Here is an 18,463-nt window from a genome sequence, read left to right on the forward strand (position 1 = left end):
TACAAAAATTAGGGCCGGGCGCGGTGGCTCAAGCCTGTAATCCCAGCACTTTGGGAGGCCGAGGCGGGCGGATCACGAGGTCAGGAGATCGAGACCATCCTGGCTAACACGGTGAAACCCTGTCTCTGCTAAAAAATACAAAAAACTAGCTGGGCGAGGTGGCGGGCGCCTGTAGTCCCAGCTACTCGGGAGGCTGAGGCAGGAGAATGGCGTGAACCTGGGAGGCGGAGCTTGCAGTGAGCCGAGATCTGACCACTGCACTCCAGCCTGGGCGGCAGAGCGAGACTCCGTCTCAAAACAAACAAACAAACAAACAAAAACACACACACAAAAAAAAAACACAAAAATTAGCCGGACATGGTGGTGGGTGCGTATAATCCCAGCTACTCGGGAGGCTGAGGCAGGGAGAATCGCCTCGACCTCTCGGAATCAAGCGATTCTCCCGCCTCAGCCTCCTAAGTAGCTGGGATTACAGTCCCAGGCCACCACAGGCCAGCTATTTATTTATTTTATATTTTTAGTAGAGACGAGGTTTCACCATATATGTCAGGCTGGTCTTGAACTCCCAACCTCAGGTGATCCACCTGCCTCAGCCTCCCAAAGTGCTGGGATTACAGGCGTGAGCCACCGCGCCTGGCCCTTATACTTGTCTTCTTGAGTGTATGTGTGAGGCTTTCTCTAGAAGTAGAGCTCTGGATTATAGGTATGAATATCTTCAACTTTGTCAGGAATTGTTGTAAGCAATTGCTCTAAGCAAATTGCTCTCTAAAGGGCTTATAGTAATTTACACTCCCAACAGCAGTTAAGAGCGTTTCCATTTTTCTACATCCTCCTATGACTTGATGTTGTTGGACCTTTTATACTTTGCCAGCCGATGCAAGTAAAATTATATCTTATTGCTGTTTGATTTTGAACATCCCTCCCATTAGGAAATGTTTTGCTGAAGCCTTTAGTTGCCGACTGGGCAGACACTTCTGTTTACTTATCACATCTGTTTTCCTCTTTCTCAGTAAGAGATTCCTTAAATTTCAGTTGGGCTTCTGGCTATTTAAAATAAAGATTACCTTTCCCTGCCTCCCTTACAGCCAGTGCATAGCCACATGATTAGGGTTTTGCCAGTGGCACATGAGCAGAAGTGGTGCATGCACTTTCAGAAAGGTGTCAAGAGAAGGAGGCATGCTCTCCTTCCCTTTCTGTTTTCTCCTGGCTGGGATACAGATCTGATGGCTGCCTCTGGAGCAGCCTTCTTGGACCATGAAGTGAACATGGGAACAGAAGCCATCCACAGCAGAGGAACGAGTTAAAGGAAGCATGGGTCCCTGCCCCATGGAGTATAGCGTCGTCCCTGGACTGCCCAGGCAAACTTATACATTATGGAAAAATGTCTCTGTTTGTTTAGGACAGTGTTTCTCTGATTTTTCTCTCACTTGCCAGCAATTCTAAGCCTAAAAATACACTGTTGAATTCATTCTTCTGTATAGGACTAAATGGATCATCCCAAGAGAGTATGGGGAGGACAACTGGAAAAGGGAGGAAGAGGTGACTGAGGAGGAGGGTGAGAGGAATAGCTTTGAAGCTGCTGCTACAAAGAGCCTCTAGGAGGCAGCCCAGCCAGTTTCCCAGCCCCACACTGTATGTTAAGTCTGGGGACAATTCCTGCCCAAAAAGAGGTGTAGGCTAGCAGGAGCCGTGTTGGAGAGGTGTTTTCAGAGAACTGTCTGAAGGCCACACCAGTGTGTGTCTCCTCTGATGCACCATGGGATGGCTCTCGCTGGGTCCCAGTGCAGAGGCACGACCGTGAGTGCCATCGGGGGCCTCCAGAGGAAGCCTCTCACCCACCACTACTGCAGAGCTGTCCTTGAGTCTGTTGTGAGACATGAAGACGTAGAGGCAGTGGAAAGTTTTGGTTTCTTTTTTTTTCCTTTTCTTTTTTTTTGAGACGGGGTCTCGCTCTGTACCCCAGGTTGGAGTGCAATGGCATGATCTCAGCTCACTGCAACCTCCACCTCCTGGGTTCAAGTGACTCTCCTGCCTCAGCCTCCCAAGTAGGTGGGATTACAGGCACCTGCCACCATGCCTGGGTAACTTCTGTATTTTCAGTGGAGACGGGTTTCACCATGTTGGCCAGGCTGGTCTCGAACTCCTGACCTCAGGTGATCCACCCTTCTCCGCGTCCAAAAGTGCTGGAATTACCGGCGTGAGCCACCGTGCCGGGCCATATGTTCATTCTCAGATATTGAGAAATATGTAACCAAGCGTGTCTGCACTTTCTTGCTTGGGTAGCTCCAAATCATCTGGGGATTCGGTGTGCAGCAAGTGGATTGGACTTTATGTCCTGCTTCTCTGTTCTCAACCTCAAACCTGCCTCACCCTGTGCTGACTCTCCCTTTCTAACTTATAATCTCCCTTGCCTTCTAAGTTACCTCTAATATTTGGTAGCAAGAAAGAGAGAGAATAATACACCTTTTGTAGATATCATTGGAATTTACACGTCCAAATCAGAGTATCTACTTCCCCAAATCGATCCCCTCAAGGGACCACCTTTATCACCTCATGGTGCCCATCATCCTAGGGAGGCCTAGGAACCCTTTGTCTATGGGAACAACTTTTTTTTTTTTTTTTTTTTTTTGGAGGAGGAGAGTGGAGTATAGTTTATTTATTTGATAAATATGTCTAGAGATGGAGCGTTACCCAGTTCCAGGAAGCATGATTCAGTGTCTTCCATGAAAATGGTATCCTGGCCAGGTGCGGTGGCTCATGCATGTAATCCCAGCACTTTGGGAAGCCGAAGTGGATGGATCACTTGAGGCCAGGAGTTCGAGACCAGCCTGGCCAACATGGTGAAACCCTGCCTCTACTAAAAATACAAAATTACCCTGGCGTGGTGGCACATATCCACAATCCCAGCTACTCGGGAGGCTGAGTCACAAGAATCACTTGAACCTGGGAGACAGAGGTTGCAGTTAGCCGAGATTGCACCACTGCACTCGAGGGAAAGAGAGAAAGAGACAAAGAGAGAGAAAGAGAGAGAGAAAGAAAGGAAGGAAGGGAAGGAAGGAGAGAATGAGAGAAAGAAGGAAGGAAGGGAGGGAGGGAAAGAGAGAGAGAGAAAGAAAGAGAAGGAAGGAAGGGAAAGAGAAAAGAAAGAAAAAGAGAAAAGGAAGGAAAGAAAGGAAGAAAGAAGGAAGGAAGGGAAAGAGAAAGAAAGGAAAGAAAGAAAAGAAAGAAAAAGAGAAAAAGAAAAGAAAGAAAGGGAAAGAAAGAAAAAGGGAAGGAAGAAAGAGAAGAAGAGAGGGAAGGAAGGAAGGGTGGGTCCCGTGGAATTGTGCTCTAGGGATTCACAGTCCATAGCATCGGGCATGAATGGTGCCCGTGGAGTTGTTGTGCAATGCAGCAGTGCTATGCTGCAGAGACCCTACTGGGAGCCAGATCCGGGGCTGAGTGCCGGAGATACCAAAGTGAAAACATAAAGTTTTCATTTTCTGAGAGTTCACAGTCTTTGGGGAAAAACTGAACTAAACAATCATTATGAAACAAAGAAGTGTGTGCAATACTAACCTGTCCATCAGCAGCAGTAAGGAAATGATGGATTCCGGATGCAGGGATAAAGTTTCCAAAGGTTTCAATGGTGAGGGAAGGTTGAGGGGAGGTGGGAAGCCATTAGAACCTGTCCTTGGATCAAGAAACAGGATTTGGGCAGTGTATTAGATTCCTGTGGCTGCTGTAATAAATTTCTACAAATTTGGTGGCTTAAAATAGCACCCACTTAGGCTGGGCGAGGTGGCTCATACCTGTAATCCCAGCACTTTGGGATGCCAAGGTGGGTGAATTTCTTGAGTTCAGGAGTTTGAGACCAGGCTGGGCAATATAATGAGCAATACTGGGCAATATAAAATCATCTCTGCAAAAAAATAAACAAAAAAATTAGCTGGATGTGGTGGCATGCGCCTGTAGTCCCAGCTACTTGGGAGGCTAAGGTGAAAGGATTGCTTGAGCCTGGGAGGTTAAGGCTGCAGTGAGCCAAGATCATGCCACTGCATCCCAGCCTGGGCAACAGAGCAAGACCCTGTCTCTAAATAAATAAATAAACACTCACTTATTCTTTTACAGTTCTGGAAGCCAGAAGTCCAAATTCAGTTTCGCTGGGCTGAAATCAAGGTGTGGGCAGGTTTGTGCTCCCTCCTGAGGCTCTAGGGAGAATCCATCTCTTGCCCCTTTCAGCGTCTGGTGACGGCTGGTATTCATTGGCTTGTGGTTCCATCACTCCAGTCATCAAAGCTGGCATCTTCAAAGCTCTCTCTTCTCCATCTTCACATTGCCGCCTTCTCTGTGTATGGTGAAATCTCCCTCTGCCTGTCTCTTGTAAGAATACAGGACTGCATGCAGGGCCCACTGGAATAATTCCCAATAATCACCCGCATCTCAAAATTCTTCATTTAATCACATCTGCACATCTGCAAAGACCCACCACCACCACCTTGTATTGGTTGTTGTTCTATAAGTTAACATTCACAGGCTCCAGGGGCTGGGATATAGCTATCTTTTAAGGGTAATTATTCAGCCTACCGCAGGCAGATAGAGCAGGGAAAGGACATTCCGAACAGGAAACCCAGCAAAGAGCAGGGAAAGAAGCAAGACAGAGCTTCAGGATGTTCAGGAACTGGAAGGAGTCTGACGTGGGCTGGACTGGCCGGGGCACAGGACCTCTGGCAAGGGCTGGGTCAGGCGGGGAGAGCCTGAGCAGCCTGTGCCAGTAACAGGCCATGCCTAGGCTGGAGGAGCCAGTGGATCAGATTTGCATTTTGGAAAGATCTTCTGGCCACTGTGGGAAGGGCAGGCTGCAGGGAGGGAGACTGTGGGCTGGGACACTGTATGCAGGGGCCACGAAGGTACAATGTGGGGAGCCAGGATTGAATAATATGGAGGAGGTAGGATACGATGAGGCTTGGAGATGGATGAAGGAGAGGAACAGTGCAATATGGAAAATCCTTGGTGAGGGCACATTTCCACCTGGTTTATGTAAACAGCTAGCATCAGAGGGGCCGAATCAGTGTGTAAAGTGGCTGCCTGGGCTGGGGCAGCGCTGGGTGCTGAAGTCCTATCGTAGATGCCACCCCGGGGCACGTGACTCAGTTCTAGATTGCCTCAAGGACTAGCCGTTGTTGCCTTTGTTGGAGGCTTGGACAGGAAGCTCTCCAGCAGGGAGGAGTGCCAACGCCAGCCACACCCTCCCAGGTGCAGCTAGGCCGAGTCACCCTGAGCCATTTCCTGGGGTGAGGCCACTGGCCACTGGCTCACACTAGCCCCTGCCCTGCAGGGCATCATCAAGGATCTGGAGTCTGAGCAGCACCAGGTTCCCTGTGACTCAGCCCCTGTGGGGAAGCGGAGCCCATGCTGGTGTCCTTCGGGCTGGAGCAGAGACGTAGGTCCTGCCTGTCCCACCCCACCTGCTCAGTTAGGGATAGACTTTTTTTTTTTTTTTTTTTTTTTGAGATGGAGTCTTGCTCTGTCACCCAGCCTGGAGTGCAGTGGCATGATCTCGGCTCACTGCAACCTTCACCACCCAGGTTCAAGTGGTTCTCCTGCCTCAGCCTCCTGGGTAGATGGGATTATAGGCACCCGCCACCACACCCAGCTAATTTTTGTATTTTTAGTAGAGTTGGGGTTTCACCACGTTGGCCAGGCTGCTCTTGAACTCCTGACCTCAGGTGATCCACCCGCCTCAACCGCCCAGGGACAGACTCTACAAAGCCCCTGCTAATTGCTGTATGCAACATGCTGTTTGTGTTTGGGAGTAGGGGCAGCCGGAGGGTGCGGCGGGCCCGGGGGAGTTGTTGTTGTTGTTTGGATTTTTTTGAGACAGGGTCTCACTCTGTCACCCAGGCTGGAGTAGTGCAGTGACGTACATAATCACAGCTCATTGCAACCTCTGCTTCCTGGGCTCAAGCGATCCTCCCCCCTCAGACTCCATAGGCACACACCACCATGCCGGGCTAATTTTTGTATCTTTTGTAGAGATGGGGTTTTGTCATGTTGCCCAGGCAGTCCTTCTATACATTCTTTGAGCTACTTTAGCTGTGTGACTTCAGGCAAGCAGTAACCTCTTTGCTCTTTAATTTGTTCTTCTATGAATTGGAGAAATACCAGTACCTACCTCAGAGTCCTAAGGATTGAATAGGCTAAGCCTTCCATAGGGCCTGGCACACACGTGTAAGTGCCCCCTGCATGCTAGTGATGCCGTGGATGCCCACAGTGGAATTCACTGGGAGAGGCAGATAGACTCATTTTAGGCAAGTTCCTAAGCATTCTGACATAATACATATAAAACACTTAGCACTTTACCCGGCCCAAGGCAGGACCCTAGAAATCACAGAGAGAGGTTGGAGATTCTAAAGCCCCCAGGGGAGAATCTGGGCTGGGCTCCAAAGAGGTTCCTGAGCTCACTGCAGCCAGGATGTATAAGTCATAGTGTTAAGTCGGCGCTCATAGCTATGTGTAGGACATGTGCACGCACCTTCACGCACACAGGTGTGCCTCACCTCCAGCCCCAGGATGCATATGCAAATTCACGTAACAGATGAGTAACTCAGTTCACTCAACAGAAGGTGAGAAGATGACTTTGTATTCCCTAAGAATGGGACAGAGGTTGCAAACGGATGGCCCCTCGGGCTACATTTGGCCTGTAGAAGTGTTTTGCCTTTAAACTATTTTGTTTTTGTTTTCCCCTTATGCTTTTTTTTTTTTTTTTTTTTGAGACTGAGTCTCACTCTGTCAGAGTGAGACTGGAGTGCAGTGGCACAATCTCAGCTCACTGCAACCTCCGCCTCCTGGGTTCAAGTGATTCTCCCACCTCAGCCTCCCGAGTAGCTGGGATTACAGGTACCCGCCATCACACCTGGTTAATTTTCGTATTTTTGTAGAGATGGGGTTTTATCATGTTGGCCAGGCTGGTCTTGAACTCCTAACCTCAGGTGATCTGCCTGCCTTGGCCTCCTAAAGTGCTGGCACTCAGCCTACACTATTTTAAAAAAGAGATTTCCACTGGAGAATTGCATGTAAGAATCAAGATTTCTGACTTTTCGGCCAGGCGTGGTGGCTCACGCCTGTAATCCCAGCACTTTGGGAGGTCAAGGCAGATGGATCACCTAAGGTCAAAAGTTTGACACCAGCCTAGCCAACATGGTGAAACCCCGTCTCTACCAAAAATGCAAAAATTAGCCGGGCGTAGTGGCAGGAGATTGTAATCCCAACTACCTGGGAGGCTGAGGCAGGAGAACCACCTGAACCCAGGAGGCAGAGGTCACAGTGAGCCGAGATTGCACCATTGCACGCCAGCCTGGGTGACAAGAGCGAAACTCCATCTCAAAAAAAAAAAAGATTTCTGACTTTTCTAGCTGAATCAGAAGAGCTGGTATATGCTGGACCCACATCCAGTCAAAGCAAAGACCAGCGGAAGCCACGGTCACAGTGTGTATGTTTCTAGCACGTCCACTACTTGCTGGGCCCTGCAGGGATCTGAGTTCCAGAGCCCTAGCACAGCGGTTGAGTGTGTCCACTCTAACATCAAACCATCTGGATTTGGATTTGAACTCTGGACAAGTCATACAACCTCTCTAAGCCTCAGTTCCTTCCTCCCTCCCTCCCTCCCTCCCTCCCTTCCTTCCTTCCTTCCTTCCTTCCTTCCTTCCTTCCTTCCTTCCTTCCTTCCTTCCTTCCTTCCTTCCTCCTTCCCTCCCTTTCCTCCCTCCCTTCCTCCCTTTCCTCCCTCCCTCCCTCCCTCCCTCCGTGTCTCTCTCTCTCTCTCTCTTTCTTTCTTTCTTGTTTTGCTGTTGTTGCCCAGGCTGGAGAGCAATGGCATGATCTCAGCTCACTGCAACCTCTACCTCCCAGGTTCAAGCGATTCTCCTGCCTCAGCCTCCTGAGTAGCTGGAATTACAGCCACCTGCCACCACGCCTGGCTAATTTTTGTGCTTTTAGTAGAGATGGGGTTTCACCATGTTGGTCAGGCTGGTCTTGACCTCCTGACCTCAGGCGATCCACTCGCCTCGGCTTCCCAAAATGCTGGGACTACAGGTGTGAGCCACCGCTCCCAGCCATGCCTCAGTTTCTTTACCTGTAAAATAGGTATAATCTCAGTACATTCCTCACAGAGTTGTTACAGGGGTGAAATGAGACAACATGTAAAGGGCTTATTAGTGCCTGGCACTCAGTATTTCGTAAATTTTCAGCTATTGCTGCTATTACTGCTTCTGGAATCAGCCCCCGGTTTCAAGATTGTAGCCAAGCTCTACAGAGATTGGAAGGGACTTTCTTTAACGGACACAGCTTGTTTTCCCCAGATCTCACCTTGCCATCTGATCATCTCTGGAGACCACCCTGTGGTACCTGGAGCTCTCTTCTGGGACCTCAGTGTTCCTGTGTGTCTGCATGCTGGCCCCCAGTCCCCTGGCACACACACTGTTCCCTAATTGGGAAAAACACTTGTTGACACAGAGCCCTGTGAGCTGCCATGGAGTACCGGATTTCCCATCTTTCTTCTGAAATCCCACGGTGTGAAGTGTTGGTAGAGCTGAAAAGGAAGCTCTTTCAATGGGGATGCTGGGTAAGGTGACCTTTGCACTAAGGATTCCACTTCCTGTCTGAGATGGAAGACAGACCCTCATTCAAGAGACTGAGCGCTAGAGGAGCCAGGTGAGTTCAGGGGAGGGCACCTGAGAAGGTAGATGCCTCTGAGGACAAGCATGGCTTATCCAGGCAGAAGAAACGGAAGGGTGCGCCCCAGCAGAGGGCACAGAGCGTGGACAAGGCAGGAGAGGCTGGAAAGTGCCATGTTTTACTGGGAACCAGTCTTGGGGCTTATGTTGGGAAGGTGGGATGAGTGGGGTCCTAGAAGGCTGGGAACGCTATCACTGGGTGGGGGTCCTGCACCCATGGGTGATGGGGGCCCTCTCTAATGAGAAGGCACTTTTCCTGCACTTTTCCTGTTCTGGCCAGGAGGGCCTGGCCACTGTCCTCTCCTCTGCACAAGCCCTCTTTGCTGAGGAGACAAACTAGGGATGAAAGCCTGAGCTGCCCACCAGAGAGTCTCAATTTCCTCATCTCATTCATCCATTCAGCTATCCATTTATTCATTCATCCAAACTTTCCTTTAAAAATAGGTTTTATTGTTTTAAGAATAAAATTAGGCCAGGCGTGGTGTCTCATGCCTGTAATCCCAGCATTTTGGGAGGCCGAGGCGGATGGATCACCTGAGGTCAGGGGTTTGAGACGAGCCTGGCCAACATAGTGAAACCCCATCTCTACTAAAAATACAAAAAATTAGCCGGGTGTGGTGGCAGGCACTTGTAATCCCAGCTACTGGGGAGGCTGAGGCAGGAGAATCGCTTGAACCCAGTAGGCAGAGGTTGCAGTGAGCCAAGATCTCGCCACTGCACTCCAGCCCAGCGACAGTGCGAGACTCCATCTCAAAAAAAAAAAAAAAAATTAGTATTTGCTTGTCATAACAAATCCAAACAGCACCAAAGCATGTAACATAAATCTTGAAAGTTCCTGTCCCTTCCCTGCTCCTCAGGAGTAATCCCTGTTAAAATTTTGTTACAGATTCTTCCAGACTGTTTTCCATGTATACACAATTGCATGTGTGTTAACATTTATGTTAACAATGTATATGGGGTATATTTCCAAATCAACATATATAGATTTATCTCATTTAAAAAAAATACAACAAATACATGAACACACTCAGGCTATAAAAATTTAACAATACAGAGGCATATGGAGGAGAAAGTAACCCCTCCCCACTTCTCTTCTCCTTATTTTCCTCTCCACTCCTCTCCACAGTTTGGTATGGGTGTATTCAGACTTTTTCCTATGCATTTGCATGAATAAATGATACTTATACAGATACACGATTGTGTGTATGTGTTGTTTAGAATCTTCTGCCACTTGCCTTTTGACCTAACAATATATCTTAGAAATGTCAGTATCTGGTGGCTCATGCCTATAATCCCAGCACTTTGGGAGGCTGAGGTCGGTGGATCACCTGAGGTCGGTGGATCACCTGAGGTCAGGAGTTCAAGACCAGCCTGACCCAAATGGTGAGACCCTGCCTCTACTGAAAATATAAAAATTTGGCTGGACACGGTGGCTCATGCCTGTAACCCCCGCACTTTGGGAGGCCAAGGTGGGTGGATCACTTGAGGTCAGGAGTTTGAGACCAGCCTGACCAATATGGTGAAACCCTGTCTCTATTAAAAATACAAAAATAGCCAGGCGTCATGGCAGGCACTTGAAATTCCAGCTACTTGGGAGGCTGAGGCATGAGAATCACTCGAACCAGGAGGCGGAGGTTGCCGTGAGCTGAGATTGTACCACGCACTCCATCCTGGGTGACAGAGAGAGACACTGTCTCAAAAAAAAATTAGCCAGATGTGGTGGCACATGCCTGTCATCCCAGCTACTCAGGAGGCTGAGGCAGGAGAATTGCTTGAACCTAGGAAGCGGAGGTTGCAGTGAGCTGAGATCATGCCACTGCACTCCAGCCTAGGCAATGGAGCGAGACTCCATCTCAAAAAAAGAAGAAAAAGAAAAAAAAGGAAAAAAAGAAATGTCAGTATCTATAGATAAGACTCAATCTTGTTAGTGGCTGCTTGGGAGTCTCTGGTTTGGCTATACCTTGATTTATTTAAGCATTCCCTTTCTGATGGGTGCCACTTTTAAAGGCTTTGCTGTCACAAACAACACTGTTGAACATCCTCACGTGGACTCCGTCCCACAGCTGACAAACTTTTCTTAGGACAGAAGTGGCCTGGCTGCCTTGGAGGAGATTCTGAGACTGCTGCCACACTGCTCTCCCCAAACGCTGTGTTTCCGTGGTCCTTTGGATGCTCTTAAATTGCAGCGAGCGCCCACCCGCAGCCAGGGCCTGGGAGTCCATGGTGTCCAAGGCAGGGCCCTGCCCTGGGGCAACTGCAATCTTTGAGTCCTATGACGAGATGGTTCAGGAGCCAGGGGCCCCAGTCCTGGGTTGCAGGGAGGAGTTCAGGGAAGGCTTCCTGGAGGAGTTGATGTCCAGGCAGAAACCTGCCTGCTGAGTAGCAGTTTGTCAGTCAGAGGAGCAAGTGGGAAGGGCTGCTCCAGCTGGAAGAGGACTTGGCCAGCTGAGGCCCTGAAAGGGCCAGGGCCATCTGTGCACCGCTGAGTAATGGTGTTCCCTAAATGCTCAGGGCAGGGGCCGAAGGGAGTGGCAGTGGGTGAGGCTGACAGGAAGCTGGGGCAGCTGGTGAAGGCCTCAACCGCCAAGCTAAGGAGTGGGAATGTTGCCCGAGGCAAGCGAGAGGCCTGATTACACACCTGAGGAAGTGAGCCATAGGCCGGAGGGGAGAAAGGACCAGTGTCCGGGACGGAGGCTGGGTGGGAATTCACACCTGGCAAGAGCCCACCAGGAGCCAGGCCCTGTGTAAGGAGAGGCTCCCTCTTCCTTTCTTCCTGTCTTCTTTCTCTCTTTCCTCCCTCCCTCCCTTCCTACCCTCCTTCCTTCTTTCCCTTCCTTCCTTCCCACCCTCTTTCCTCCCTCCCTCCCTTCCTCCCTTCCTTCCTTCCTTCTTTCCTTCCTTCCCTCCTTCCTTCCTAAATTAACAGACTTTTTTTAAAGAGCAATTTTAGTTTTACAGAAAAACTGAGTCATAAGTACAGGGAGTTCCCATCGACCTCTCCGCACCCGCCACACAGGGTTTCTCCTGTGGTTAACCTGGTGCATCGATGTGATACATCTGTTACAACTGACAAACCAGTACTGACATACTGTCATTCACGAAGGTCCCTCGTTCACATCAGACTTCACTCTTGATGGTGTACACTCTATGGGTTTTGACAAATGCATAGTGACATGTCTCCACCATTACAGTAGCCTACAGAGTCTTTTTCACAGCCCAAAACATTCCTTGTGCTCCTCCTACTCTTTCCTCCCTCCTCTCAACCCCTGGCAACCACTGATCTTTTTACTGTCTTTATAGTTTTGCCTTTTTCAGAGTGTTGAACAGCTGCAAACACACAGTATGCAGCCTTCTTTCACCTAGTAATGTGGAGTTAGGGTTCCTCCAGGTCTTTTCATGGCTTGATAGCACATTCCTTTTTCTTGCTGAGCAATATTGTGTTGCGTGGATGTACCAGTTCATCTATTTCTGAAGGACATCTTGGTTTGTTCTGAATGTTTAACAGTTATGAATAAAGCTGATGTAAACATTCTTACACAATTTCTTTATGGACATAGTTTTCAACTCATTTGGGGAAATACAGTATTTGTCTTTTTGTGGCTGGCTTATTTCATTTAGTGCAATGTCCTCAAGTTTCCTCCATGCTGTGGCATGTACCCTTTCTTTTCAAGGCTGATTAAAATTTCATTGTATGTAAACACACACCACTAGCTATTGACTATTTTAATATGATCCTGCTTTCAATTCCTTTGGACGTATTTCAAGAAGTGGGATTGCTGAATCACATGATAATTCTATTTTTAATTTTTCAAGGATGCACCATACTGTTTTTTCCACAGAGGCTTCACCAACATTTGTTATTTTCTGTTTTTTTTTTTTTTTCTTTTAGTAGCTGTCTCAATGGGTGTGAAATGATATCTCATTGTGGTTTTGATTTGCATTTCCGTGATGATGAATGATGACGTTGAGCATCTTTTCACATTCTTCTTGGCCATTTATATATCATCTTTGGAGAAACGTCTATTTAGGTCCTTTGTCCATTTTTTGTTGTTATTTTGTGTTGTTGTTGAGTTGTTGGGGTCTATGTATTCTGAATATTAACCCTTTATTATTTACATATTTGCAAATATTTTCTCCCAGTTTGTAGATTGCCTTTCCACTTTGTTGGTTGTTTCCTTTGGTGCACAGACATTTTAAAGTTTGATGTAGTCTCATTTATTTAGTTTTGCTTTTGCATTTGTTTTTGCTGTCATAGCCAAAAATCACTGCCAAATCCAACATCATGAAGCTTTCCCCCTACATTTTCTTATAGAGTTTCACGGTTTTTGGTCTTACGTTTAGATCTTCATCCATTTTTAGTTACTTTTGTATATGATGTAAGGTAAGGAACCAACTTTTGCATCATTTGTTGCAACGACTGTTGTTTCCTCATCAATCAGTCTTGGCACCCTTGTGGAAGATCACTTGACCATATATGCGAGGGTTTATCCCTGGGCTGTCTATTCTCTTCCTTCGGTTTGTATGTCTGTCTTTATGCCAGTACCACACTGTTTGGATTACTGTAGCTTTCTAATAAGTTTTGAAATCAGGAAACATGATACCTCTGGTTTTGTTTGTTTGTTTATTTACTACTTCCTTAATTTCTTTAATGGTTATTGATCCAGTCAAGTTTTCCAGTCTTCTTGAATCAATTTTGGAACTATATATTTCCCTAGAAAATTATTTATTTTGGACTGGGTGCAGAGGCTTACACCTGTAATCCCAGCACTTTGAAAGGCAGAGGCAGGAGGATCGCTTGAGCTCAGAGATTTGAGACCCCCCTGGGCAATGTGGTGAAAACTCATCTCTACAAAAAATACTAAAAATTAGCTGGGTGTGGTGGGGCACACCTGTGGTCCTAGCTACTTGGGAGACTGAGGTGGGAGGATAACTTGAGCCTGGGAGGCTGAGTTTGCAGCGAACTGTGATGGTGATCATACCACTGCACTCCAGCTTGGGTGACAGAATGAGACTCTGTCTCAAAAAAAAAAAAAAAAAAAGGAAAGAAAATTATTTATTTCATTTGATTTTTTAGTGTGTAAGTAGACTTTTAATATAAATTCTCTTATAATTAAAAATCACAATTTTATATCCTCTTACTGTTTGTGTCTTTCATCTTTTTTGTTAAATTCAAATTTTCCAAAAGCATGTCTAATTCATTATTTTTAACTGATCAAGTTTTTGTGACTGTGTGTGTGAGTTTGTTATTAATTCCTTCCTTCTGCTTTCTTTGTAATTTTTTTTGTTATTATTTTACTAACTTCTTGAGTTCATTTATCTCCAGATTTTCTTGACTAAACATTTTCTTTAAATAACTTTTGGCCTGAATCCCCAGGTTTTTATATATAAGTCTGTCATTGCTATTAATTTGGAAATTAACCCATAGTAGTTTGTTCCAGATTAGATTAGCTCTTTAAACGAGGAGTTATTAAGAAGAGTATTTTAAAAAATTTCTAGACTGGGTATGATGGCTCATGCCTGTAATCCCAATACTTTGGAAGGCCTAGGTAGGAGGATTGTTTGAGGCCAGGAGTTCAAGACCAGCCTGGAAACACAGCAAGACTTTGTCTCAAAAAAATTTTTTTTCTAAGATATATTTCTAGTAACAAATATATTTCTATTTTGAAGATATATGCTTTATTAATAAATATATTTCTGTTTCTAAGATAATTTTTGCCCTCCCTTTCTCATTAAATTGCATTCTATTCAGTGAATGTGTCCTGTATGATTTCAGCTTTTTGCATTTATTAGGCTTTTCATTATGGCCTAATACAAAGAAAAATATTTGGAATTTACGTACTTGACTGTTAACGATTAACTCTTGGGAGGGGAATGAAATTGAAGGGCAGAGACAAAGAGGGGAAACTTGTTGTTTGGTTTTATTTTGTTTGCTTTTGATTGTTGGGGAATTTTTTTACTATAAGAATTAGCTCAAGTATAATGGTTTTTTTATTTTTATTTTTTGCATGTAGCTGACCAGCCTACCAGGTCTTTTATGCAGTTCGACATCCAAGGTGACACCAAGGTAAGACAAATTAAGTTCCTCCATCTCCCTCCCCTGGATCCTGATCCAGTGTCTGCCAAACCCAGAAAGAACTGGGGTAGGGCGCTTGATCATGGGAAAGGCTGTTGTGGTTCGTCTGGCAGATGGGAAAAGGGAAAGGTTTCCCTTCTTCGCGATTTGAATCACATCCTCGTCCTCCAACGCATGGTCCTCCAACGCATGGTCCTCCAACGCATGGTCCTCCAACGCATGGTCCTTACCTGCTTTCTGAGGACTGTGTTTCACAGAGAGACCCCAGACCAGAGCATATTTAAATTCTTTGATAAGATTTTTGTGAATCTTCGTGCAAAAATCCTCCACTGTGGTCCTGGAGCAAGGAAGCACCACTGGGGATGTGTAATCTGGTCATTGGCCTTTGGGTTTGGTGTAAATTCTCACTAGTTTCAGATAGTCCCAGATCTTTTCCAATAGGTCATCAAAATTCCAGTGGTGATGGGCAAAGATGGCTACACAGTGAGGCACCTTATAGATGCTATCCAATTCCTTAATAGAGATTCGGTCAATCTTATTTAACACATAGATACAGGGGATATAAACTCTGTTTCCTTCCACCACATCAATGAGGTCATCAGCTGTAGCATCACTACATAGAGTCACATCGGCATTATGAATCTTGTATTCGGCCAGAATGCTCTTCACAGTTTCAGCATCAACTCACTCTGCAGGCAAGTGGCTGTGAGATTAATGCCTCCCTTGTCCTTCTTCTTAAAGCCGATGTTGAAGGGTTTGCTGTTCAAGCGAATGCCAAAGCCTTCCAGCTCATTTTCATTTATCTTCTTACGTCCCAAAGGTTTCAGGACATACAGAACAATCAGGATCAAGTTACAGGTTCGGGCCACTGCAATGACTTGACCTCTACCTTTCCCATCCTTGGCACCTTTAATGATACCTGGGAGATCCAGGAGCTGGATCTTGGCACCTTTGTGTCTGACGACACCAGGCACAGTGGTCAGAGTAGTGAATTCATAGGCGGCCACCTCAGAATATACCCCTGCCAGGTTACTAAGCAGTGTCAACTTCCCCGCAGATGGAAACCAGCAAATCCAGTTCGAGCATCACCTGTCTTGGCCACATCAAAACCTTCTCCTGGACCTCCACCACCACCACCCTTTGGAGTAATGAGTTCTCGATGAAGCTTAGCAAGATGAGCCTTAAGCAGCACTAGGTGGTGTGCTGTGGCCTTGTTCTTTTGAGTCCAAGTCATCTTGGCTTCTATCTCCACGATCTTAGCTAAGGTGCTGCTCATCTTGGCATGGCGAGTACCCTGTGGCCTCCACACTGACTGTCTCCCTTCACACACCCATGGGCAAACTAGCTCAAGTATAATGGTTTTCAAAAGTAACTCAGAGAACTTGGGAGTATAGGCCTCTGGGTACAGCGGCCCACAGATCCCTGAGAGCACCATTTTATGACAGCTCTTCACCGAGAGACACCGCCTTTAAAAATGTGCTTAGAGGCCGGGCACAGTGGCTCACGCCTGTAATCCCAGCACTTTGGGAGGCCAAGGCGGGTAGATCACAAGGCCAGGAGTTCGAGACCAGCCTGACCAACATGGCGACACCCCGTCTCTACTAAAAACACAAAAATTAGCGTGGTGGCATGTGTGTGTAATCTCAGCTACTCAGGAGGCTGAAGCAGGGGAATCGCTCGAATCCGGGATGCAGAGGTTGCAGTGAGCTGAGATCGCACCACTACCCTCCAGCCTGGGCAACAGAGCAAGACTCCATCTCTAAAATAACAACAACAAACAACAAGCAAAACAAAACAGAAAAAAAGCGCTTACTTCCTCCTGGCTTTACAGTGGTAAGCATTTCCTAAGCACCTAACTTCAGGCTTTGGGGTAAAGAGAGAGAAACACACAGTCTGGCCTTCCAACAACTCACAGTGTGGGTGGAGAAACATAAGAAAACAAGCCATTGCAATAATTAGCCATCACCGCAATTGCGACCTTGTGCTTGGAGGAGCTGTACCTGGAATCTGTCTAGGGAAGCTCCAGGGCTGGCCACAGGAGACTGGGAGGAACTGGCTGGCCAGGACGGGGGCAGTAGGATTGTCAGATTTAGCAAATAAAAACAGAATGCCCAGTTAAATTTGAATTTCAGGTGAAGACCTTTTTTTTTTTTTTTTTTTTTTAAATTAGTATAAAATGTATAATTATGTCCTATGCAATGTTTGGGATATAGTTATACTAAAAAATTTATCGCCCCACCTGTGGCTTTAGGGCCGACTTGTTCAGGAATGGATGAGGAAATGCAAAAGCAGGTTTGGTGCAAGAAGATGGGTTCGGTTCCGGACATGTTTGGGGAAAGGGGGCCAGTGGCCACGTGACTGGAGATGTGGGATTCCAGGCTGCAGGATGTCAGGACTGGGGCCTTAGGGGCGAGGCCTGGGCTCCACGGTGATAGGATGTGATGGGATGTGCCCTGTAATGAGGCTGCAGGCGGTCGTACATGGCAGTTGAGTGGGATGGGTAGGGTTCTTTCCTTGTTCGAGAAGGCAGGGTGTGTCTGAGCAATCCCGTTTAGAAAGATCAACTCCAGGTAATTTAGACGAAGAAAATTCCGGATCTGGACGAATCCCCCAGTGTCCACCACGCCTGGACTGGGAAGGGCCGCAGGACCTGCGGCGCAGGGGAGGGCCGGGCCACCAGGGGGCGCTCTCGGCAGGCGGGGTGGGGTCCCTCTTGGTGTCTCCCAGGCAGCTTCACAATAGCACTGCTGGGTTAGGCCCTGATGAGCAAACTGAAGCCCGGGTGGGGAAAGGGGGGGGGGGGCTTGAGGGTGTCACCCAGGAGGGTCAACTGCTTTCTTTTTAAAAATTATTTTTATTTTTTTATAGGGAAGGGGGTGTCTCACCATGCTTCCCATGCTGACCTCGAACTCCTGGACTCAAGCGAGCCTCCGCCCCGGCCTTCCAAAGTGCTGGGATCACCACTGCGCCCAGCCAGGTTTGCAGCTTTCTAAGGCCGCCCCCAGGCCCTTGCCACCCTGTCCCGTGAGCCAGGCTTGGGTCCGTGGGGAGGGCTGTAGGTCACCTGGAGGCTGCCCTTGTGTCTACAGCTGCCTCTTCCTGCGCCAGCTTTGTCTTCCAGGTCCCTTCTCTAGTTTTCCACGCTACTCTAGAATAGGGTGGGTATTGGAATACAGATGAAGCTGTCGCCCTTCCAAACTCTGGGGGGTGACTCCCTGCCTCCTCTGCTCACAGGTGCCCTCCAAGCCCAGACTCCAGTGCTCAGACCAGAACTGACTTTTGAAGGAGCAGGGCAGAAGAAGACTCCCAGACACCCCTCCTCTTCTCCAGGGCGAGCCCATACACGTGCTTTCGTCCTCATTCCTGCCATAGGAAGGGGCGCACCAGGTGTGACCCAGCTTTCCAAGGCTTCCTGCCATAAAAGGCCAGGGGTGGGAATAAAGCAAGAAAAAGATGGGACTCTGCACTTGTTAGGGGGAAGCCCTCAGCTCTGTAACTGGCACTACTAACTCCCCTGCCTCCAGTCCCTCTCTACTGCTGCTCTGCCAGCCTGTGCTGGGTCCTCCACACCACTGCACTTGTCACTCCCCTGCTCAAGAATCTGTGATGGCCCGTATTGTTAACTGAAGCATTGCTTGTATCCAGAATCTCATTCTGTTTCTCCCTCCACTGGGGT

At 47.5% G+C, this 18,463-nt stretch overlaps 1 protein-coding gene across 1 annotated transcript; it reads right to left on the bottom strand.

The window, feature by feature from the left end:
- Positions 1 to 1,677: 1,677 nt before the first annotated feature.
- LOC103220723 (developmentally-regulated GTP-binding protein 1-like) lies at positions 1,678 to 16,063 on the bottom strand. The gene is given in 6 exon segments (XM_073022709.1): positions 1,678 to 1,864; positions 3,559 to 3,672; positions 8,347 to 8,464; positions 14,739 to 15,470; positions 15,473 to 15,853; positions 15,856 to 16,063. Coding segments are annotated over 6 exon segments (1,740 nt in total).
- Positions 16,064 to 18,463: the final 2,400 nt, after the last annotated feature.

Source organism: Chlorocebus sabaeus, chromosome 14, assembly GCF_047675955.1.
Source record: "Chlorocebus sabaeus isolate Y175 chromosome 14, mChlSab1.0.hap1, whole genome shotgun sequence".
Classification (NCBI taxonomy): Eukaryota; Metazoa; Chordata; class Mammalia; order Primates; family Cercopithecidae; genus Chlorocebus; species Chlorocebus sabaeus.